The sequence below is a fragment of the Myxocyprinus asiaticus genome, chromosome 6 (genome assembly GCF_019703515.2).
Source record: "Myxocyprinus asiaticus isolate MX2 ecotype Aquarium Trade chromosome 6, UBuf_Myxa_2, whole genome shotgun sequence".
NCBI classification, from domain to species: domain Eukaryota; kingdom Metazoa; phylum Chordata; class Actinopteri; order Cypriniformes; family Catostomidae; genus Myxocyprinus; species Myxocyprinus asiaticus.
In genome coordinates, this window is record NC_059349.1 from 48884324 (window position 1) to 48908901 (window position 24578).

General features: G+C 38.2%; 1 protein-coding gene across 1 annotated transcript in view; it reads right to left on the minus strand.

Moving 5' to 3' along the window:
- Positions 1-692: 692 nt before the first annotated feature.
- Positions 693-24578, minus strand: part of LOC127443178 (ubiquitin-conjugating enzyme E2 R2-like) — a 28601-nt gene continuing 4715 nt past the window's right edge. The window contains exons 2-5 of the mRNA XM_051701759.1: positions 24202-24288; positions 21912-22009; positions 15805-15939; positions 693-2477 (exon numbers count right to left, since the gene is read on the minus strand). Of these exons, the coding sequence (XP_051557719.1) occupies positions 2258-2477; positions 15805-15939; positions 21912-22009; positions 24202-24288 (540 nt within the window). The 3' untranslated portion in view covers positions 693-2257. The remainder of the gene's footprint in view (positions 2478-15804; positions 15940-21911; positions 22010-24201; positions 24289-24578) is intronic.

Below are 24578 nucleotides of genomic sequence, written 5' to 3' on the forward strand. Positions count from 1 at the left end.
TCTGATTTGTTGTTGCTATAATATCCGAAGCAGGAGCTGTAAAGGCACAGCCCTCTTCCGGAAAGGGGGCGGGGAGCAGTAGCTCATTTGCATTTAAAGAGACATTTAGGTATTTTTCTAATTTTCCATGACTGGAAAACTGCATTGTAAAATTCCATGTTTTCCAGGACACGTGGGAACCCTGTTATTTTTTGTTTTTGATCAACAATTGATGGTAAAGAACAAAGGATATTAAAAGAGATTATTCAAATGACAAATGGATTGCGTGGATCTCGTCTTTGGACACACATTACTCGGAACAAGTCCAATCAAACTTTAACGCCAAACATGCAGTGAAAGGATGCTGAACTTCTTTGCTAATGTACTACTCAATCACTGACGAGTGAAATCTGAACATTTACAAGCCAGTGGAGAATCGCATCTATTTTTAGTTGCAAAACACGTTGGTCTTATATGCGAGTGATTTATAAACATTGTAGAAAGGTGCGCTTATAGTGAAAGATCGATCTTGGGATTTAAGAATTGATATTGAGAACATTTAAATGAAGATCACGATGCATCAGAAATTTTTACCCAGTCCTACTAAAAGACAATGTCAGGACAATTTGCTTTAAAACGGAGCACAACAGAGAACCAAGAGTGTAAAGTAACCCTGTTGCAATACTGCTTTTAAAGAAAAGAAATGACAACTATTCTAATAAAGATCTTTATTCAGTTTTAAATAGGCCAACAAACCGTAAAAATACATACAGTTCAATAAAATGACAAATCAGCCGAATATCCTTGTGTGCATCTCAGCCTCATGGGATACGGTTGTAAATTGTCCACAAAACAATTTTGAAAAGATGGATGACTTGCAGGTGTGAAGAAAAATATTTTTTTGTTGTTAGAATTTTCATTTTCCGATTTGCTTATCCTGAGAGTCTGTCGGTATGAGCCAGCCTTCTCCAGCCTCCAGGCAGCGAAAAGGACAGTTTCAAATATGACATCACATTGCAGGATGTGCCATAATTTTACTGAGCAATAATGCAAAAGAAACAGCACAAAAATCATTCAATAGTCCACAAGTCACCCTACATCCCAGATGAAAGAATGAATGCTTTAGTGATGACAAAGAATAAACATACATCCTCTATGTATAAAAACAAGCAAACCACACAACAGATTAAATAAGATTCACTTGAGAGGACAACACAGGAATATCAGCAATGCAAAAAAAGAAAAAGAAAAAATTAACTCAGCACAACAGAAAAGACTAAACATCCACTCACCAACCCATCCAATTAACTCTGATTATATCCATTTTCTGGTAAGGTCCTATATGAACTAAGAAATACATAATTACAATAATTTAAAGTGACACTATAAGTTAAATAATGTGTGGCGTTTAAGCACATTGCAGAATTAGGCCTCAACATTGAAATATCTTTTCCCTCAATTTTTATAATGCCAAAAGTTTTCATTTCAACGTGCCATACTCGCATTTTTAATCAGGGCTTCCTCAAATGTAACTTCCAAATACTCAAGGGGGAAAACAAAATATTATATTTAGAAAACCTTGACCCCAAACTCCATTAGCTTTATATTGCTTGACTGTTCAGACCTGCTGAAGGCCAAAAAAAAAAAAAGTGAATGTGGGAGATCCAAGTGATTAAAAGCAATACCAAAGATCACAGACAGATTCTTTTAATTAATCACTCGAACCTTAAAATGTACAGTTCACACAAAAATGTCAATTTTGACATTTAATCACCCTCATATTTTTACAAACCCATACGACTTTGTCCCATGGAAAACAAAAGGAGTCTTTAGGAAGAATGTTCAACTTCAGTCTCCATTCACTTTCACTGTATGAAAAAACTATGCAATGAAACTGAATGGTGACTAAGGCTGAAAGCCAGACAAAAAGTAGTAAGGCGTACAGGTTTGGAACAACATGAGGGTGAGTAAATGACAGAATTTTCATTTTTGGGAGCACTGTCAAGCTCATTCTTATTCTTTTTAGAAAGAGACGTTCACAGAGCTGTCTGAAAGCATAAAGCCAAAAAAGAAGAAGCGATTGGAGAGAAGCAGAAGGCCAGCACAATCATGACACGGAGCAAACATAATGCTGATAAAACAAAAACAAACTTTAAAATCAACATATTAGTCCTTTAGGAAAAAAAAATGGCCATCTGAGTGAATGTAAATGCAGGGCGAATACCTTAACATTTCAACTTTTAAAGTGATGCTGATGAAGACGACAATGGGAATGTCATCATGATTCCTCATTTCCTGAGTCATCCTCGTCATAGCAACAGTCCTCATCATCCTCATCCTCATCCTCCAAGTCCTCATCGTCATAGTAATCATCGTATAACAGATCGGACCCCTCGTCTGGCGCAGGGGCACGTGTGCGCACGCAGTACTCAGCCAGAGTGGTGGGAACTTTAACGCCGTCCCGTTCTGCCTCTGCTTTAGTTGCCAGGACCTGCTTCCTGAAACACAAACATAAAGTTGTGTTGAGCTAAATACTTCCATAAGCTAATTTTCAGAATAATAATGGATAATAATTATCAATATAATATTCTAATATATAGAGGCACAAAAAAGTATGTGAAACCTTTGGAATTACCTGCATTCAAATATATGATTGTCTTACAATCTGATTGGATCTTCATCTAAATTACAATAATAAACACAATCTGTTTTAACTAATAACACAAATTATTGTATTGTTCTTGTACATATTGAATACATCATTCAAACAGGCTTCTTATGTCAACAAAAGCAAATTAGACTCAGGAGTTGGCAAAACTGGCATCCAATTAATGAAATGAGATTTGAGGTGTGGGTTACTGCTACTTTGACTTATATAAAACACTCAAACATTGAGTTTGCTATTCACAAGAAGCATTTGATGACGTGGAACATGCCTTTCAAAAAAAGAGATTTCAGAAGACCTACGATCAAGAATTGATGCTTTGCATAAAGCTAGAAAGGGTTACAAGAAGTTATTTCAAAGAGCTTAGATATTCATCTGTCCACATCAGACAAACTGTCTATAAATGGAGACAACTTAGTACTGTGGCTACTCTCCCTAGAAGTGGCCGTCTAACCAAGATGACTCAAAGGGCACACCGCAGAATGCTCAATGAGATAAAGAACCCTGGAGTGACAGCTAGAGACTTGAAGGAATCATTGGGACCGGTTAACATGTTCATGAGTCTACTATATGGAAAACATTAAACAGACATGGTGTCCATGGCAGTACACTACGAAGGAAGCCAGTGCTTTCCAACAAAAACATTGCTGTGCACCTTAAGTTTGCCAAAGACCACCTTGACACTCCACAACACTACTGGGAAAATGTTTTGTGGACTGACGAAACTAAGGTTGAATTGTTTGGGAAGAATACAAAAGCACTACTTATGGCGTAAAATGGGCACCGCATACCAACATGAAAACATCATCCCACTGGTGAAGTCTGGTGAAGGGAGCATTATGATTTGGGTCTGCTTTGCTGATTTGGGGCCTGGACTGCTTGCCATCATCAAGGGAGAAATGAATTCCCAAGTTTATCAAGATATCCTACAGGATAATTTCACGGTAGCTGTGCACCAGCTGAAGCTCGGTAGACGTTGGGTGATGCAGCAGGACAATGACCCTAAGCATCAAAGTAAATCCACTACAGAAAGGTTTCAAAGAAAGAAAATCCACCTTTTGGAGTGACCCAGTCAGTGCCGAATGACCTCAAGAGAGCCATTCACTCCAGATATTCTAAGAATATGGCTGAGCTGAAGCAATTCTGTAAGGAAGAATGGTCCAAAATTCCTTCTGAATGTTGTGCAGGTCTAATCCGCAGCTACCGGAAACATTTGGTTGAGGTTACTGATGCCAAAGGAGGATCGACCAATTACTAAATACAAGGGTTCACTTACTATTTTCCACAGCACTGTGAATGTTTAATGGGATGTGTTCAATAAAGATATTAAAGATTATAATTTTTTGTGTGTTATCTTAAGCATTTTGTGTTTGTCTATACTTGTGACATTGATGAAGATGAGATCACATTTTATGACCAATTAAAAAACCAGCCAAATCCAAAAGGGTTAACATACTTTTTCTTGCCACTGTGTATGTATGTGTATACACACACACACACACACACACACACACACACACACACACGCTGGGCGGATTACTTGTGAACTGTAATCAAGTACTGATTACAAATTACATGACCAAAAATGCAATCAGACATGTAATTTCATAGATTACATTATTATAATCAGATTACATTTGGATTACTTTCAACCTAATTCTATTTCATTAATCAACCTAATTATATTTTATGTCACATGCAATTGAGTAAGATAATAGTTTTAACAAAAGTACAAAGAGGAAGAAAATGTATTTCATTATTACAAACAAAAAGAGCCTCACAAAAACAGCTCCTTATGACATTTTAAAAAGTGCATTAAACATTAATGAAATAAACAAAGTCTAACAGCAATGACAGGGCATAGTCAAAGTTTAGAAATTCAAAACACTGAGACATCAAGTTAATTTTAAGTGCATAAAACAATAGCAGCGTTTCGAACATTAATGACCATAAAATCAACATAAAATGACATTGCCTAGGTCAAAGCTTCATCTAAAAACACAGAAAAACTTTTAACCCTTAATGCTTACTGTTAGTCCATCGCCTGTTCCAAAGCTGAGGTGCAAGATATTATCTTTAAAAAAGCACGAATATTCTAAAAGAGCAGAATATTTTAAAACAGCAGTTCTACCGAGTCACACAAGGACAACTGTGTCAAGTTTTGTCAAGTATCATGCAGTGGACTCCACTGCATCAACAGCAACAGTAGAGCGAAGGGCTTTGTTCCATATTGCTGCACATTTTGCAGTTGAACTATTTTGTACCCTGCAGGAAGAACCCTTAGAGACAGCATCCACTAGATCATTTGACGCAATTAAGTTCAAAGTGTGAGCTGCACACCATTGGTGAGGTAGTAAGAAATATATATTTTTAAACATATTTAGTTCATTTTAAGTGCATAAAATAATAGAAACATTACATGAACAAACAGTAACGAACCTGAAATCAACAGCAACGACATTGCTAGGTCAAAGCTAACAGCTTAAAACTGTGACACTTAATTTTAACCCTTACTATTAATCACCTATTCCTTAGCGGAGGTGCATATCTTACTGTTGTAATGTAAAAGGAGCACATGCACAAAATGTTCTTCTGTGAGACTACTGTGCTTCGGGGTAAGAATATGATGATATTATATATGAAAATGATCAATAAATTATTAACAATTTCCTGCCATTGCCTCATTTATGTAATCATGTATCTATAAAAAAGTAACTATAGTCCGATTAAGAGTATTTAAAAATTGTAATTTAATCCAAAAATGACACTGGAAATTCAAGATTGCAGCAGGCAGGTCAGGCTAATCAGGTGTGCTGGCTGCACTTTTAACCTACAGTTTTATTTTAACCTTCTCAGACACAGCTCCATCTTTTTAAAGGAATGTATATTTCTATGACAAGCTACCTGCATCTACAACCTTACATTACAATCAGGGCATTAAGCATTATGGAAAAAAAGCCCTGATTAATACATTCATCTACCCATGCAGATACCAAAAAAAAAAAAAAATCTTACAAAGATAAACATCAAACAAGCCGCTATTTCATCATTACACTGTTTGCGCTCCTCTCCGAAGATGTCCATCAGTGTCCCGGTCCAAACTCAAACATCATGGAAAGAGCAACGCAGACTAATGCAAGTCAGCGTGAACAGACAACTGCATTTAATAGTCAAGTTCAACATTTAGGCATAGTGGAGTTTAGAGACTTTGCTAGTATGGATCTAATACACCACGTCCCTGCCTACCTCTGCCATCCGAATGCTGAAGAGAAATCATTGAATGTCCTATCAACACCCAGCCAAGTGGATGTCTCGGGGCCCTCTGGAGCAGGCTGCAGCGGACGGGGGAATCAGGAGCAGATGGTGGCTGTGACGGGGAGCGAGATTGGAGGACAGATGGTGGCTGTGGCAGAGAGGGAGAGCCGGGAGCGGATGGCGACTGCTGCTGTGGATGAGTTAGTACAATGGAGGTTGGCGCCTACAGTGAACAGGAAGAGCCACGGGTGTGTGCTGTGGAACTCAGCAAGCATGGTGGTGCCTGAGGATTTGGATATCTGTCCTGGAATTGCTCGTTTACCTAAGACGCCAGATGCACAGAGGATCGTCTTGCCTACGGCTTTGCCCCGACTAAGTAAATCTCTGCCATCGACTGTGTTAAACCCGGCGAAGAGTGAGTACTCTTTAATAAACACAGAACATGAAACTAATAACTGTTCATCAAAACATGAACACAGAGCTCAAAATCTATTCAGCGAACATACCAAGGGACAGTGGAGATGCTCCTGACTGTGTGGTTGTACCTGTAAACCCGGTCTTCAAACATTGCAGACTGAAGTTTTTTAAAACTGTAAATAATTCTAGAATTATTTGGGATCAACAAGCAAAACCCAGGGGACTCTTAGGGGGGAATTTTAATAATCGAAGTATAATTTCTAAAACTGAGCAAGTTAAACATCTCTTTTGTGACTCCAATTTAGATTTTTTGTGTCTTTCAGAATCATGGTTACATAAAAACTCACCATCTGCAGCATTAGATATACCTGGATATAAATTTAGATGGGATAGATCTGAGAGAAGAGGTGGACTAATGGTCTACATGAAAGATCATATTCAATGCAGCCAGATTCAATTGTTTACTGTTGACTTGGAGTGTATTGGACTATGCATTACACACTCATCTCACGTCATTTGTTCTTGTTGTGCTATAATCGCCCGCCTTCCTCTAACAATAGTTTTTATGAATTTAAAAAGCTACTTAATGTGATTTTACAAAAGAAATTATACTTTTGGGCGACCTCAACATAAACTAGGAAGACAAATAGGAACTCTTTGAAAAAAATGACAGATAATGTGGATCTAACACAACAAATTAAAGGACCTAGAATAACAGCATCCTTTCAAACACAGATTGATTTAATTTTTAGCAATAGGCCAGAAAGAGTAGAGAAAACATACAACCTTATCACTGGATTATCTGACCATAATTTGATATTAACCAGAAAGCTCTCAAATAAAAGATTTAAGATGATAAATAAACCTCTGAGTACCTTAAAATTCCTAAAAGTGAACTTGGGGAATTTTCAAACAGCAATAAACCAAACAAATTGGAATTAATTCATATTTGGGATGGATGTAGAGGAAGACAGCAGTATATTTACTAGCATAATTCAGAGTAAAGCCCAACATTTTATAAAGATGTTACCAGGAAAGAAACGTCAAATGAACTCTCTCTACCCTGGTTGAACACAGATTTACTGAAACTGATGAAGGCGAGGGATCATGTGCTAAAAAAACTTCTAAAGTCTAAATTGCACATCAATAAACAGAAATTTACAATGCTACGCAATAAGATTACTAAAGAATTGAGAAAAAAAAAAAAAGGCCAAAGCAAATTTTTTGTAAGTATTATTTGTAAGGCTGGAGTAACAAACAAATTTGGGAGCATATTAAGAAGCTAATCGGTGTCAATCATAATGGTTAATCAAAACTGCTACAATTAAAACTGAATGGTAGCACATCTCAAAATCCAGTAGAAATTGCTGAAGCCTTTAACAGCTAATTTATCGACTCTATTACTTTACTGATACTTTATATTTTATTGCTGAAATTGCACAGAGTTTTACAACTATAAATGACAGAGTACTAGTGGATGCCTCCAAACCCCTGTTCAGTCTAAATAACATCTCGGAGCATGATTTAATAAGGATAATTAACTGACTTAATACCTCCAAAGTCAAAGATTGCTATGGTACGGACTCTATAATGCTCAACTCTTTGAAAGAGTCCTTGGTTTCACCCATCACAAATATCATTAACCTTTCAATCTCTCAAGGGGTTTTTCTAGATACATGGAAAACTGTTATTTTAACGCCAATCTTTCAGTCAGGTGACCCCCAGCTTATCAGTAACTATCGGCCTATTAGCATTCTGCCTGTTGTATCCAAGGTGGTGGAGAAGTGGGTGTCAGAGCAGATAGTTTCTTATTTGAATAACAGTTTTTACCTTGCATCCCATAAAATTTGGATTTAGAGCTCACCACTCCACAATTTTTTTTTTTTTTTGTGTGTGTGGAAAAGATTACATCAATGATGGATAAAGGTGGTACTGTAGGGGCGGTTTTTCTTGACCTCAGAAAAGCTTGACACAGTAAACCATAGAATACTTATAAATACACTATCTTTAATTCACTTAAATGGATAGAATCACATTTAAATGGAACACAATATGTGAAGGTTCATAATCATAAATCCACTGTTCTTAACACCACTACCAGTGTCCCACAAGGATCTACACACAGGCCACTTTTATTTAGTTTTTACATTAATGATCTGCCTTCCGTTTGTCCTGATGCAGAGATCCAGTTATATGCGGATGATACAGTAATTTATGCACAAGGATGCACAAAGGAGCAAGCTGCTTCTAAACTTATTATATTAAAACATGACTAAATCGATCATGTCTCAAGCTAAATGTAACCAAAACTGTTGGTATGTTTTTTTCAAAATGGCCATGCACTACTCCAGAGCCAGACATAATGATATCAGGCCAAAAGTTGCAAGTTGTGACTGAGTTTAAATACCTGGGTGTCTAAATTGATTCTAATCTTTCCTTTAAAACTCATGTAAAAAAAAAAGTATGCCAAAGAGATGAGTTTGAATTAAAGTAATTTTAGATTTATCAGAAAATCACTGAGCTATGAAACAGCTATGATATATATGAACGCTATGATCATTCCACATATTGTCTGACAATCTGGGCACAGGCCAACAAATCGACAATGAAGCCACTTGAAATTCTATATAAACGTACCCTCAAAGTTCTAGATCAGAAGCCTAACAGCTTTCACAGCTGTCAAATTTTAAATAAACAGACTTCCCCATTTAAGACATCATGCAAAGAACAAGCACACAGGTTACTAGAGGTACTGCAAGAGACTGCATCATTCCTATTCGAAGAAGTGCTTTCAGTCAGTCAGCATTCTCTGTAACAGCATCTAAAGAATGGAATTTAATACCAATGCATATTAGAGAAAAAATACTTACCGCTCTTTCACTGAACAGCTGAAACTGTGGCTTGTTAACAACCAAATATGTGAACATTAGAATGCTAGCTGTCTACTGACCTTTTCTGCTACCTTTCTGTTGTTTGTTCTGTCTGCTCGACATTGATATTTGTCTTTTGTTTTTATGTAGTGTTGCTACTTATTCATGGATGTGTTGCATTGTTTGTTTGGAGGGTGTGCATTGTACTGATTTTGGTATTAGATTGTATTTATTATCTGTATGTGATAATTATGATAAGTTATTTTATTTTAATTTTAGGTTGCCTTTTTAAGAACTGGCCAAGGAAAACAGATGAAAATTAGCATATACGGCTAATTCTGGCTCATTTACAGTCATTTGTCTGTTGATTGAGTGCTGTCCTTGTCAAATAAATAAAATAAAAATAATAACAAAATTACAAGTACTTGATTTTTGTAATCTGATCATGTAATCCATTACTACCCAGCACTCTGTGTGTGTGTATATTATTTATATATATATATATATATATATATATATATTATATATATATATATATATATAAAAATAATAATTTGTTGCGAAACTGTAGCATAAACATGAAATTTGAGTGAATTAATATTAAAACAAGCAGTTTGAAACTATAACAAAAACTTTTACGCATTACATGTTAGCATGAAACTAGTGTGGCAAAAATTGCTTACCAACACTGTTTTTACAAATAATATACAATCTTTCAACTCATCATTTTGACCAGTTGAAACCAGTTGTTTTGTTTGACCAACCAAAAAAACAAAGATAAATCTGGTTACTTGATATACACATTATTTAGCTACATGGAGCAAACTCCCCCACAAGTGCTTTAACAAAAATACAAGTTTCAAATTTCTGCTTTTAAACTAGAGATGAGTACAAGTAACAGATTAATCGAGTACTCATTCAGCTTTAAATATTTTTCTAGTAAGAACACTACTCGAATATTGCAATTAGATTTTTCTATGTGCCTTTGCCTTTCGTGGTATGCAAACTGCTTCTCATGTAAATCTTGCCGTTACAACTTGCCGATGCATGTTGTTGTTAAAGGAATAGTTCACCAAAAATAGATAATTCTGTTATAATTTAAAGTGATTGTATCACTTTAGAAGACTATGTGTGAGCGCAAATGTTTTTTGTTTTGTTTGTTTTTGGGTAATTTTTTTTAATCTAGAGGCTGTTTATGCACAGTGCTCATTTTTAATAAGAAAAACAGGTTCAAAAGGTAGAAGGTTGAACTTAAAATTAATTTAAATTTTTTTATTTTCTCCCCTTTTCTCCCCAATTTGGAATGCCCAATTTCCAATGCGCTCCAAGTCCTCGTGGTGGCGTAGTGACTCGCCTCAAGCCGGGTGGCGGAGGACGAATCTCAGTTGCTTCCACGTCTGAGACCATCAATCCGAGCATCTTATCACATGGCTTGTTGAGCACATTAACATGGAGACATAGCGTGTGTGGAGGCTTCATGCCTTTCCCCGCGGCATCCACGCACAACTCATCACTCGACCTACCGAGAGCGAAAACCACATTATGGTGACCACGAGGAGGTTACCCCATGTGACTCTACCCTCCCTAGCAACTGGGCCAATTTGGTTGCTTGGGAGACCTTGCTGGAGTCACTCGGCATGCCCTGGATTCGAACCTGCAACTCCAGGGGTGGTAGTCAGTGTCTTTACTCGCTGAGCTACCCAGGCCACCTTTTGCACATCCTTAATTTGAACCATCCAGAACGCTTACCCCATACACTTCGATTAGTAAGTTACAGTAAACACATCGTCATAATCAACAGTGTGCCACATGACATTAAGTTAAGCTTAGAATATTCTTTTAAGCTTCCTTTTCATGCAGTTAAAATCTACCATGATAACATTTCTATGCAAACATGTCTCTATAATATAAGCTATCATTTCCCTTTCTATAACATCTAGACTTTTCTCTCTCAGGCAGTGGGACATATTGATATTTTGTGTCATTATTTCTTCATATGAGTTGTTGCTCTGGGGTTTTCGCAAGCTCAGGCAGAGAAAAACAATTTATGTCCTAAAGGGGAATCTGATGATGCAAGCATTCAAATTTTCTAAACTCGGATGGTTGAAAACACAAGCAAATTTCAACATGCAATGATGACGAGACACACATTGCCAAGATGAGATAACCAGATGTTTTAGTGACTCATTCAACCACAGGAGGGCACTGTTAATCCAGAAAATAAATCAAAAACTCTCAAAAGCTTTCTTCATCAGATTAAGTCCCCCACATGCCCTCTGATTGTGCCATCAAAATGCTAACATTAAGCTCCAAAAACACTTTTTACAAGGCTAAACCTTAAAGGGGCCACATATTACACTTCAGTAGTAGTAAATGCTCTTACACCAAGTTTAGTTCCCAATCGATTCATTCACTCGACATTGCATTGAACGCTATGGGGAAAACCCCGTTTGAGCTCCGTCCCTTTAGGCATGCATTTGCCCTATAAGCGGGCCCTCAAACATAATTTCTTCAGAATTTCTTCCTTCAAAACCAACAGTCTCGTCTTGACTACGACAGATCATCTCATCTTGATCAGCCCACTCTTCGCTGTCGACGGAAACCCTTCAGCGGACGGGATTCCCTACAGACGAATCAGGACATTCTACGCCTGAGTCCAGCGCCTGCAGCGAAGATTAACCCGCCTCCTCTAGTGCTCCGACGAAGAAGTCTCTCCGCCTCGCCGCCGGATCGCTTCCTGCAGCATCCAGGCAAGAGTTGTATCCTTTCAATATATGTAATATAATTCCGTCCAAGTGATGTACAACACACATAAGAGCTGCTTGTGTGTACGCGTCTTTTTAAAGATGTCGTATCGCAAGGGTTCCTGTAAGTGACACATCACTGCCTGGGCCTCACCCTGCCAAAGCAGCTGTAATGGGGACAGGCTGCCCTCACTGTGAGGACATGAGTCTCAAGACGCTACGCTCTAGGGTCACCCTCGTTCTGAGGGACGATTCTGCCTCCCGTGCCCTCCTGACTGCTTCCTCTGTGTCGAGGGACCACAGCAGGGCAGCGAGGTAGAGATGGAAGAACGAGAGGAGGATCTTGCACTGGCGCAAGCCCCTCAAGCCCCTCGATCTTCCCACGCAGTGTCTTCACCAGTGCAGTATGCACGTGACGACCACCGGCCCTCTATGAATGAGCACGGTGTTGTCATATTCGGCGGGTCTGATGATGATGATGCTGTGTCCCTCGCAGCATTGGTGAATGGTCCATGGAGGATGTTGCAGCCCCTCCCCCCAGTGAGGGTGAAGAGCGTGCACTGGCCATTGATACGAGTTACTCCGCATCATTGTGCGGGCGTTCGAGGAGCTCGGCCTTGAATGGTCACCTCCAGCCGAGCCATAAAATTCTCATCTGAATGAATGATTCCTGCACACTGTCCGCTGTCAAAAGACCGTGGTTCAGAAAGCAGTGTCGTCTTCCCTGAGGTTCAAACGGAGCTTACTGAGACCTGGCAGACGCCCAGATCGGTAGGGCTGCCATCCTCAGGCATATTTTAGCGTCTTTGTACTGTGACACAATTAGCGCTGTCAATCGCCAGCGGGAAGAATCCCCCTGGAAGCATAATGTTTATAGGAATCTAGAGCGCCTGCCCTTTTCTATTATGTTTCGACTCGCCCTTCCCTGCTATTCTCGCTGGGAACGAGTCGGTTTTTATTGAAAAACTTCCTTGCATTGCTTGAATAGCGCACATGCCTCGTAGCAGCTGCCGACGCGCGATGAAGGCTGAAAAGCTCTTTCTTCCTCCAACCAAACTCACTCGCCGTGATAACCGTGGGTGATTGGTGTCTATTGTTAGCTCGCTCGAGCCTTTACAGTATTAGCGCTGTGCACGGATGCGTGACGCGCTCTGAGTGAGAAGCTGCCATCTGATAAGCGGTAGCTATCTGTGCCCATTATCCGCACCCACTCGTGCATTTCGCAATCGTGTGGCGCGCTTCTGGGCATCCCAGAGAAAAATCAAACTACAGTCCACACAAAATGCTCCCGACTTATAAACGGCAGCTCCCCTCAACACACGCGTTCGCATGGCGCGTGTTAGAGCATTTCCCAGTGTGTAAAAAAAAAAAACGGTAGTGAACGGTTATACAATCAGGTTTGCGATGCGGCTGCCTCGCTTCAACAGCGTTCTATCCTCATTCTGTGCTCCAAGGTAGTAAATCTCCTTGTGAGAGAGGCAATAGGGGTCATTCCACGTATTGTGCACAGAGAGAATGTCACAGTCGTTATTTTTGCATCAAATCGCAGAAAGACAGTGGTCCCCGGCCTATCTGCATCTGTGACATTTGAATTGAGATGCAGGTCTTACTCCGTCAACGCTTAAGGTCTATGTAGTGACCATATCGGCATTTCACGCCCCAGAGGCTGGTTGCTCTATAGGCAGACATGATCTGATCATAAAATTCTTCAGGGGAGCGAGGTGCTTAGTCGCCAGTTTAGACTGTCAGATCAGCTCTTCGTTTTTTATGGAGGACGCAAAAAAGGCATGTCCGTCTCCAAACAATGGCTCTCTCTCACTGGATCGTTGATGCGATCGTCCTCACTTATGAGTCACAGGCCATTAGATGCCCTACTGGCGTAAAGGCACATTCAACTAGAGGCATGCCTTCCTGATGGGCATGGACAAAAGGTATATCCCTATAGGAAGTATGCTTTGCAGCAGGATGGTCTTCGCAGAACACATTTGCGAGGTTTTATAACCTAGACGTGGCGTCCATCACTTTGCGAGTCCTCTCTGTCTAGAGAGCTACTATTCCTTCACCCAGCGGGTGAGCCCGAGCTCCTTATTCGGGCGGGCTACCTGTTATAATTTTAATACAGCCGCCTGGGTAGGCTGCTATCCAATTAACACACACTAGAAGTCAAAAGCACTTCCAATAGAATAAAACCTCCCTCCATACCTCTGTTTATGAAGGGGGTTAATTATTGTGTGTATTATATAACTCACCATGTGGGGTTATTCATTTTCATACACACTTGAAGACATTTAAGTCACCGCCATAGGGCCGTGACCACATATACACATTCTTCTAAGTGTTTCTACCCTGGTACATCTAGGGTATGACGCTACGTAGTGTGGCGTGATGGGACGTAGTGCGGCATGATGATAGCGTTCAAATGCAATGTTGAGTGAACTGAATCGATAGGAAACATCTGCAGTTACTCACACAACCTCAGTTCCCTGAGATGAAGGGAACGAGACATTGCAAAACTTGGCCGCATTATTACATCTTGTCCCTCAGTCAGAAATTCTGAAGAAATTATGTTTGAGCGCCTGCTTATATGAGGAAAATGCACACCTAAAGGGGCAGAGCTCAAACATCATTGCCAATCACAAGATTGCCGTTATGATACAAGGGCTTCAACTAGGTTGTGGAAAAGGGATTTTCCCCATAGCATTCAAATGCAATGTCTCGATCCCTTCATCTCAGGGAACTGAGGTTACGCGAGTAACATTTTTCCTGATTTTTCACCCTTTCTCTGACCCTCAGAATTTAACGGGCTGTTTTTGCTACTGTACCTTTAAGACTTCTATATGTAAATGATCTCTGCTATAACTGGCTAACCTCTATACATGTGATGCGTATAGCAACACCCCAACCAAGTTGATAAATACTGGAAAGGTGAAGATATGTAAATGTGGGTGGTCAAATGATATGTTCATTCTTGCGACGTCACCCATCACGATGTTTACATGCACAGTTATAATCAAGCTATAGCAGGTTTTTGCGTAGTCGATCTACAGTCTCCACCTGTCTGTCCAAGAACATCACACAATGCATAATTGAATATTTGAAGAAAGGACGTCAGCTGAGAAAGTGCAATTATACACGTGACACTCTGTCTTTTGGAGCGTGTTTGAGCACATCACCGAGGCCAATTGTGGTAATATTAACATGCATACATGCTGAATGATGATTTCTGATTGGGCCAGTTTAAAGGTACTACAAGTGATTTTTTTCATGGAAAGGTATGCAAAAAAATGTTCCTTCTCCCTGCAAGATATTAATGAAATAAGTGAGATATCTCACCGGTCTCTGTAACAGCACTAGACTCTGTAAACAGCTACCAAAAATGTGTTCGCAGGCTCTAACGCTTTCTGCCTGTCAATCATTTTGCGCGTTTTCATAGTATTGTAGTTACAGCAAAGTAATTGAGGTTTAATGACATTTTTATCCCTTTTTGTTCATAAAAGTTGTCAGCTGAGGGCGCTATTTTGCTGCTGTTGTTTTTGACAACCGCTTCTGCTGTGTGTAGGTCTTAATAAAGCACATTTGGTATCTTTGGAGTGCAGGGTTTTGGAAAGAAGGGGCGTGGCTAATCCAATGGCTCATTTTATGGAAATTCCAGAATGGCTAAAATCACTTGCAGCACCTTTAACAGTTAGTTTTAATAAATGCTCTCGTGGACTGGGGACGGAGTTTTGCATGATGAGCATTACAGTCTGATGTCTACATAGCGCATCAAAATTTTATTTCAAAAGAGCAAGAAATTTTTTTCTCCATTATATGAACACTTTAACAGAGTACACAATAACATTGTGTCATTGATGTATTTAAAATCATTAGTTACCTAATGATCTCTGCATATTCCCGGTCTTTTCCTTTACTGTCTCTCCATTTCCGGTACATGACGGAGGCATCCACATTAGCTGGTGAAAACGTGTTGGGTTCATTGAGGAGAGAGATGACACTCAACAGGATAGTTCTGAAACACACACACACACAATGTTATAATGCCATTACCATTAAGATGGTTTTCCCAGAGCTACTTTGTGTTGTGTTTTACAAAAGATAAGAGATTTAATGCAAGAGGATCAGTCCATCTATTGTTTAACAGCTACACCAGCAAGACTCACTGGTACACTCACTTGCACACTGGGGATGCACAATATATCTACAACCATACTGGTAATGGCCATAACAGGTGATTTATTTTTTTATTTTTTTTAATCGGTTATATTGGTCTGATCAGGCTAATTTTGGAAACGGATCAGGATTTTTTTTTTTTAAATTTTTTAATTCAAATCAATAAATTATTTTCTATGCCAGGTAAGTAAACAGTTATCCATATTTTACTGTAAATTTAAAGTTTTTTTCATGCCAGAATTCACTTAAAGGTGCACTCAGTAACTTTTGTCTTTGTGTCACCTTGGACTTACACTGACACCTAGCGGCTTGGATTCAACATCATTTAAAATTAATAGTTTTCAGTTTAAGATGCCATTGCAAAAATTTACTATTCAGTCAGCCATGATTACTTTAATCAATGAGTGAAAGTGTCAAATAACAGGACGGTTACTGAGATTAAGCGAGTAGTATTCGGCTGGTCATGCGATTCTAACATGGCAGCCTCCATGTGCGGACCCTCTCCATGTAGAATAAAACAGCTTTTATACGGTTAATGATATGACTGGAGTCTTCATTATATTGCGAGTGGTCATGATTTCCTACATATTGCAAAATTACAATTCAGGAGTGCATCTTTAAAGCTGAAGTGTGTAACTTTTTCAGTGTTAAAATACTTTCTCCTATTTCAGCTTAATATGCTGAGACAATAAGCAAGCCATTTATAGGTTAATTTTTCTGACAACCGTAAACACCGTCTTGGTGGCGCTATGAAAATGAGACAACACGAACTCGACCAATGGCATGTTTTGGAGGCAGGTCTATCTGTTTGATCAACAGCAGTTGGAGGGCATATTTAGAAAGCGGTTTTGAAAATCATGTTTATTTTTGCTATTCCATTTGGTGGCGAAGAAATTACACCTTTCAGTTTTAATGTGAATGGTCTGTTGTTTAAAAAAATAAAAAATAAAAAAAGACAAAACAGAAAAGATTATAAAATCTGCCAAAATATTGACGGAATCATCTTTTCAGGGATTGGCCAAAATTAATTTCAATGCATCCCTAATCTGCACATTAATTTGACCAACCCTCATTGATTTCAATGTGTTACAATCCAACAAAATGTTACACTGGTGGCCAAAAGTTTGGAATAATGTACAGGTTTTGCTGTTTCAGAAGGAAATTGGTTCTTTAATTCACCAAAGTGGCATTCAACTGATCACAAAGTATAGTCAGGACATTACTGATGTAAAAAAACAGCACCATCACTATTTGAAAAAAGTCATTTTTGATCAAATCTAGACAGGCCCCATTTCCAGCAGCCATTACTCCAACACCTTATCCTTGAGTAATCATGTTAAATTGCTAATTTGGAACTAGAAAATCACTTGCCATTATATCAAACAGATTTGAAAGCTATTTGGTTCGTTAAATGAAGCTTAACATTGTCTTTGTCTTTGTTTTTGAGTTGCCACAGCATGAAATAGACTGGCATGTCTTAAGGTCAATATTAGGTCAAAAATGGCAAAAAAAAGAAACAGCTTTTTCTAGAAACTCATCAGTCAATCATTGTTTTGAGGAATGAAGGCTATACAATGCTTGAAATTGCCAAAAAAAACTGAAGATTTCATACAAAGGTGTACACTACAGTCTTCAAAGACAAAGGACATCTGGCTCTAACAAGGACAGAAAGAGATGTGGAAGACCAGATTTACAACTAAACAAGAGGATAAGTACATCAGAGTCTCTAGTTTGAGAAATAGACGCCTCACATGTCCTCAGCTGACAGCTTCATTGAATTCTACTCGCTCAACACCAGTTTCATGTACAACAGTAAAGAGAAGACTCAGGGGTGCAGGTCTTATGGGAAGAATTGCAAAGAAAAAGACACTTGAAACAGAAAAACAAAAAGAAAAGGTTAGAGTGGGCAAAGAAACACAGACATTGGACAACAGATAATTGAAAAAGAGTGTTATGGATCTTAACCCCATTGAGCTTTTGTGGGATCAGCTAGACTGTAAGGTGTGTGAGAAGTGCCCAAGACAGTCACATCTATGGCAAGTGCTACAGGAAGTGTGGGGTGAAATGTCACCTGAGTATCTGGACAAACTGACAGCTAGAATGCCAAGGATCTGGAAAGCTGTCATTGCTGCACGTGGAGGATTTTTTGATGAGAATTCTTTGTGGTTTAAGAGGTTCTGAACATTTAAAAAAAAAAATTGTAATAGTAACTTTTCATGTTATTAATGTCCTGACTATACATTGAGATCAGCTGAATGCCACTTTGATGAATAAAAGTACAAATTTCTTTCAATAAGAGCAAAATCTGTACATTATTCCAAACTTTTGGCTGCCAGTGTATATCACAAAAAACAACAGGCAACAGTTCAGCAAGGAAATACTGTATGTGTTGACACTGTAAATCATGCATTATTCAGTCTTGGGTTAAAATATGCTCATCTCTGCATGTTCAGCAAACTATTTGCATATTCAGAAATTATTAACATGAGCTTCTTGGAAGACACAAACTCATCGCCTGAAGCCTCAAAGCCCACTGAAACAGGACACCAGACTAATTGGAACAGAGTTCAGACACAGGGGAGGAAAAACACAAATTCACTGAGATCTCCACTGAGATGCTTTCCATGAAAGCATGCAACTGGAAACCCCTCAACAACAGAACCAGCCTGGTTACTCTTCCATTAAACAGAACATTAGAATTCTGTTAGGGGAAAATAAATAAATTACTCTTTGTGACAGCTACTGGTGAAAATGTAGTCTATTGATCCCTGAAGGGCAATACATTTGCACAATGCACACAAAGCATAAGCACCTATGAGAAATGTCACAATTATGTACATGGACAAAGTTAGATTTTCTCTAAACTATTATGTTTGAGTGTGCATACTACTGTATGACTGAAATTAAGGCTAGGGTATCCTTTGATTTTCAATGTGACATTACATCTCGCGCAAGGTCGAGCACTTTAGCCTTTTTGGACTGTAAGCCCGTACGGACGTGTTCGACGCATATGCCTACCACTGCTTTGTAATACTCTTTAGAGGTCAACCGGTAGTGGATTTGGCTGATACTATAACTAAGGTGGTGGAAAAGGCAAATAGCCGATATTTTTTTTTTGTCGATTTATTGAATGTAACAAAAAAAAAAAAATCTTAGTTTTTCCTTACTGTGAAAAGCACAGGCATAGATGCTACAAGAGCTCAAATGAATAAAATCCCAGATGCAACCAAAATCCCAATTATAACCAGAAAAAAAGATTAGTGCATAACGTAGTTAAGGAACAAACTGACTATAAACAAGCCTAAAATACACTCATTTCGAAAATGTTTCCAGCTCACACAAACACATTAAGGAAACAAAACATGCACTCTTACAAACATCTACAATGTATTACAATAAAAACACTATAAACATCGTCATATAGGCTAATAAATCATGTATGAGCAATAATCCATCAAAAGTAGATCATCTTTCATCAAGAGTAGATCAGTGATCGCTTGTCACAATTGTCAGGTATTCCAGTATTATATAAAAAAAAACAATTCAAATATATTTTTGTTACATCTTATTAATGATCATGCATTAATCCATAAATGGTGACACATTAATCCATACTATTGCCAACTATCTTCTTTGATTTTTTCTGATAATCGATAGTTCCAAAAGCAACTATTGGCACAGATTAATCAGTCAAATTGATATAATACTAATATTCGTAATAACAATAGTACAGTCAACAGCAGGTGCTGACGCATGAGCTGAACACAGGCAAAATGAACCACTTTAAAAATGGGTTAGTTGTCACTCAAATGCATCCTCTTTATACATGAGATTAATCACTATATCCACAACTAGGGATATCGATATATCGATTACTGATTGGCACGTTATTTTATTGATATATTTTTGATGCATCAATATTTTAAAATTAGCCGACATTTAAATTAGAAGCCCAATTTGTGTGCATTCTAATTCACTCAGTTGGCCTCTGTTTAGAAGTCTGGAGTAATAGTGTTGGGAGACCACGAGAGGGCTATGTAACATGCATCTCACACACGCACAGAGGACAAGCTGAAGCAGCGCAGTAGATGGCAGTCCAAAGTCACGAAGGATTTGTACTTCAAGCATGAACAAAATAACGCTGATTTTGCAGGTTAGTATATGAAACTGGTGAAATAGTGCAAACGGAACGATTAGAAATGGCGATGTTTATGCAATTTCTCTGAATGCAACCTTGAATAGGTCTTTCATTCAAGCTGTCATACCACAAAACAACATACTTATAACTGAAAATACATTGTGTAGGCTCTATGAAAGATACATGTTCACAATAGATCATCCAGTGATGGCTAGAGTACATAATCTTTGTCCTTTGATAATAATTTGGGTCGAATTTAATGGAAAACTATGCGAGTTGCAATCCGTGGCACTTCAGATTGTTGATGCTGAGCACTGGGGGTGTGTGTGTGCGTACTTTTGTAGAAAATAAATAATTGCTTTGAATTTTAGAGCTCACCATGTCGTCTGGCAGACGCTTCTGGTGTGCGGTCCCCTTTAATTTACCCTGCCGCTCGTAGTTTACCAAAGTTGTGTTGAGAAATATGTCTGAAGAGATAAAAGACTATTGTGCAACAAGCAGCCCTATTTATATCTGAAAACAATCCAGATATATTTCGATAATCATCGGGAAAATCTACCAATTAACGATATGTGAAAAAGGAATTGATCCCAAGCCTATCCACAACATATATGTACTATTACAAAATACATCTACACAGACAAAGAAGCGAATGAACAACTGAACTTAGTTACGTGCAAGTCAATGTGCGTAACTTGTGTCGTGAACACATTGCTTCGGCAAAAAAAATAAAATAAATGCTACATGCAATGCAATATTGGTTTTTTTTGTGCATCTTTTAGATGTTTGATATGTTTAAATTAATATTTATCCATTTTTCTACATGTTTGAATATTTTTATAAAGTTTTGGTTTAACGTTTAACACGCTTTTTTGTTATTTTGCACATTGTCATCAACTAAAATGTTATTTTCATTTACTTAAATTGTATGCCATTTTAGTCAGAGTACAACTGATAAAATTAATAATGACATGACGAAATACTGACTAAATTTAAGGGAATTGTTTGTCAAAAGACTAAAACAAAAAAAGTGTGTAAACATTATGACTGGATACAATGCAGAGCTAGTCGCTGGATTTGCAAGGTCCATGGCATCGACTGATACTTAGTTGCAAGTAAACAATATATCTATTCAGTGTGTTCTGATGAACCAATTTTTTTTTCTTTTTCTTGTGCTTAAGAGATTTTTTATAAGGTTCTAAAGAAAGAAACTGAAAAACTGAGATACTCAAACTATAGAACCATTTATTTAATCTTGTGGATGCTTCATGTTTTGTTCACAGCTCATACTGAATGTAAAAGGCCAGTTTATGTAATGTGACTCATTCTGATTTTTTAAAACAGCTGTTAAATAAAAAGCTGAAAGCTTGAAGAAAATGAAAAAAGAAAGAAATTGAAGGACAAGATGCATCGAGAATTGTTTTATAATCGAATTTTTGAAGATTCACACCTCTGAGCGCAGCTGTATTTTTGTTTTGCAATTAAAGTTATATACGATTTTGGAATTACCTGCTCCTGAATGTATCGCAACAAAACCGACTGTGGTTGGACGCTTTTCGACCAGAGTGTATCTTCTGGTCTAAATGGGCTGTTCTGGCCCAAACTAAGCTTAAAAGTGGACCAGACTTTCTGCTGCTAGTCTAAAGTCTGGGAACAGTGAGATTACTTCATACCTGAGATTCTGTGTTGGGTTCCACCTCTCTGAGGGCAGTTCTCCGCTCTGTGGATCATCTACTGGAGGATGAAGAATGGAGATACACACGTCCCCGTTCTGTGAAAGCACACAAACAGATTCATCAATCATAGTAACGTGTTGTTTCATGCAAAGCAACCTTTCAAGCAAAACAATGTTCTCATTAAACCATGTTGCCCCCATGCCATCAGACAAGGTGAAAACAACCTGTCAACACTGAAGGATGGCCTCGACGGAATGCAAAAAAACATGCAAGGACTGTGGACACCCTTCTGAATGTGCTGCATTTATATCCAATAGAGAGGAAACAAACTGGCACATAATTCACCTTCAATGTGTCACAGAGCCATATTTCATTTTCTGATCACACATTTCAACTCTTTCTAGCAAACCACACACATGACCTGTGCTCTAGATTGTAAAACTAATCAAAACTTAGGGGAGATGAAAGACTACAAATCTATTTGCCATTTTTTGATATAAGAAAAAAATTTATGTATATACTCTGTGTGTGTGTAATATATATATTTACATACATATACACACACACACACACACACACACACTCACACACACTTTTCGGGTAAGGTTTTCCACTAGATGTTGGAACTTGTCTGTAGTGATTTGCGCCCATTCCATAAAATTATGTTCATAACAGTGGCGAATTCTCAGGGCCAGCAATGCCTTCTCTGCTGGCCAAACATGCCTAATAAATATATTTTTCATCCTTTTATTTTCATTCACTTTTAGCCTATGTATTTTCAATAGATTTCCACTCCTAACTCCTCTAAAAATGAATAGGGAAAAACTCAAAGTTTATCCAATCAAAATGCATTCCTTGATGCTTTCAAGCGAAGCATGACGGCTGTTTCACAAATCGCATGCCGAAGCAGCGCTCAAGTCTGAGCTCCTCCCAGTCAGGATGTCAGAATTTCTACAGAATCCCTCAAAAGTGCAAGTGAACAGGCATCTAAAGTCAGATTGTCAGATTCATCAGCCAATCAGATTGATTTATTTGTTCTTGGTGGGTGTGGTCTTTAGGATATGTCCCATTTGAGGCCTTCTAGCTGGCCTTGAGGGATGCAATCACACTTTCATTGATGTACATAATTCAAAAGTGAAGAGTAAGATCTAGCAGACGAGCTGTCATCACTGCTGTTATCGCCATTGAAAAACACATCCTTATGGATTTAAAAACCTGAGATGTTCTGCATGACCGTGTGATTGCTTAATTTATTAAATAGGCTGATTTTCACTTCAAATAAATTGGTAAGTGCTTTTTGCATTGTTATAGCAAGATCAGGAGTTATCTTAGTGTAAATTAAGCTGCTTGAGCATTCAGTGTCGGTTCAAGTTTTGAAAAGTAATCGTGTACCCTGAAGAAACAAAATTTATTGCAAGCAACATTTAAATTGCAAATATTATTAGATAGCTTTTTCCAGGTATTACAGACCTCCTTGGTAGATTCATATGAAAAAGCATGATTTTTGAATGTCAGTTCGGGAGATGTTCATTTTACGAAATAATCATGCAGCAGTTCAATTTAGGCTTGCTTGAGCATTCAGTGTCGATTCAAGTTTTGGCTTTCGTGAGTGGACATGTTTTTAAAATGTCAAATGGTATTATTAGTTGGCTGCAACGTAATGTATGATGTCCATAGGCATACAGTGTCTTCATTATGAAACAGTGTTTTCTTAATGGCATGAATTGCACTGAAGGCCTAGACTTAAAATGCACAGGATGCCACTGGTACATAAAATATTTCACATTTTAAAGACATTTTGAATATTTACAAAACATTTACCATCAACCTCACACCAATAATAATATTTTATGGTAGCAACCATCCACAGATCAATCCCATTCATGTTAAACTTTAACCCACAACCTCTGTTTCAACTGCCCCCTGTTTTAATTGCCCCAGAATTCCCCTTTGGATTTGTGAAACTGCGTTTGATATCAATACCCGTTTATCATTTCAAATCATCATATGACCTAATATTTTCCTGGCCACAAACAGGTCTGAACTGCAGGTTGGTGAACCACACCCATCTGTCTATGCTGGCAAGTGTTACAGATTTCTTGCTCATTTTCAAGAGTTCAAATAATATGTTGATTTTTATATCAAACCATTCAGAGGTAACAGACAAGACAGGAAGTGTCTGTGTTTGTTGGGTGCATTAGCTTAGGGCTTAACAGAACAAGAAATAAGAAAGTCCATCACAACAGAAAAGCCACATCCTTCAGTACAGTGAGACTGGCTAAAATACCTCATAGATGTTAGGGTGCCACATCTTGGTGAGGAATCTGAAAGTGGGCGGGGAATACGGGTAATCGATCGGGAACTTAATGCGAGCCTGCAACACAAAAGCAAACAAACAGAACAATTAGAAAGTGAGGCGTCAACTATCAGCTCCACACATTTTTTTGTTTATTTTGAATTTTAGGCTGAGCATGGCTGGGAAATATTTGAAATAATTACAATATATTTGCTGGCCATAAAAAAAATAACCATGAATATCACTTTGATATTGTTCTTTTAATTAGACCATTAAAGTTGAAGACTGTAACTTGTTTGCTGTTAAATACTCTATAATTTCCCAGCTTATTATGCAGAGACAACTTAAGTAAACCATTCATGGGTTGA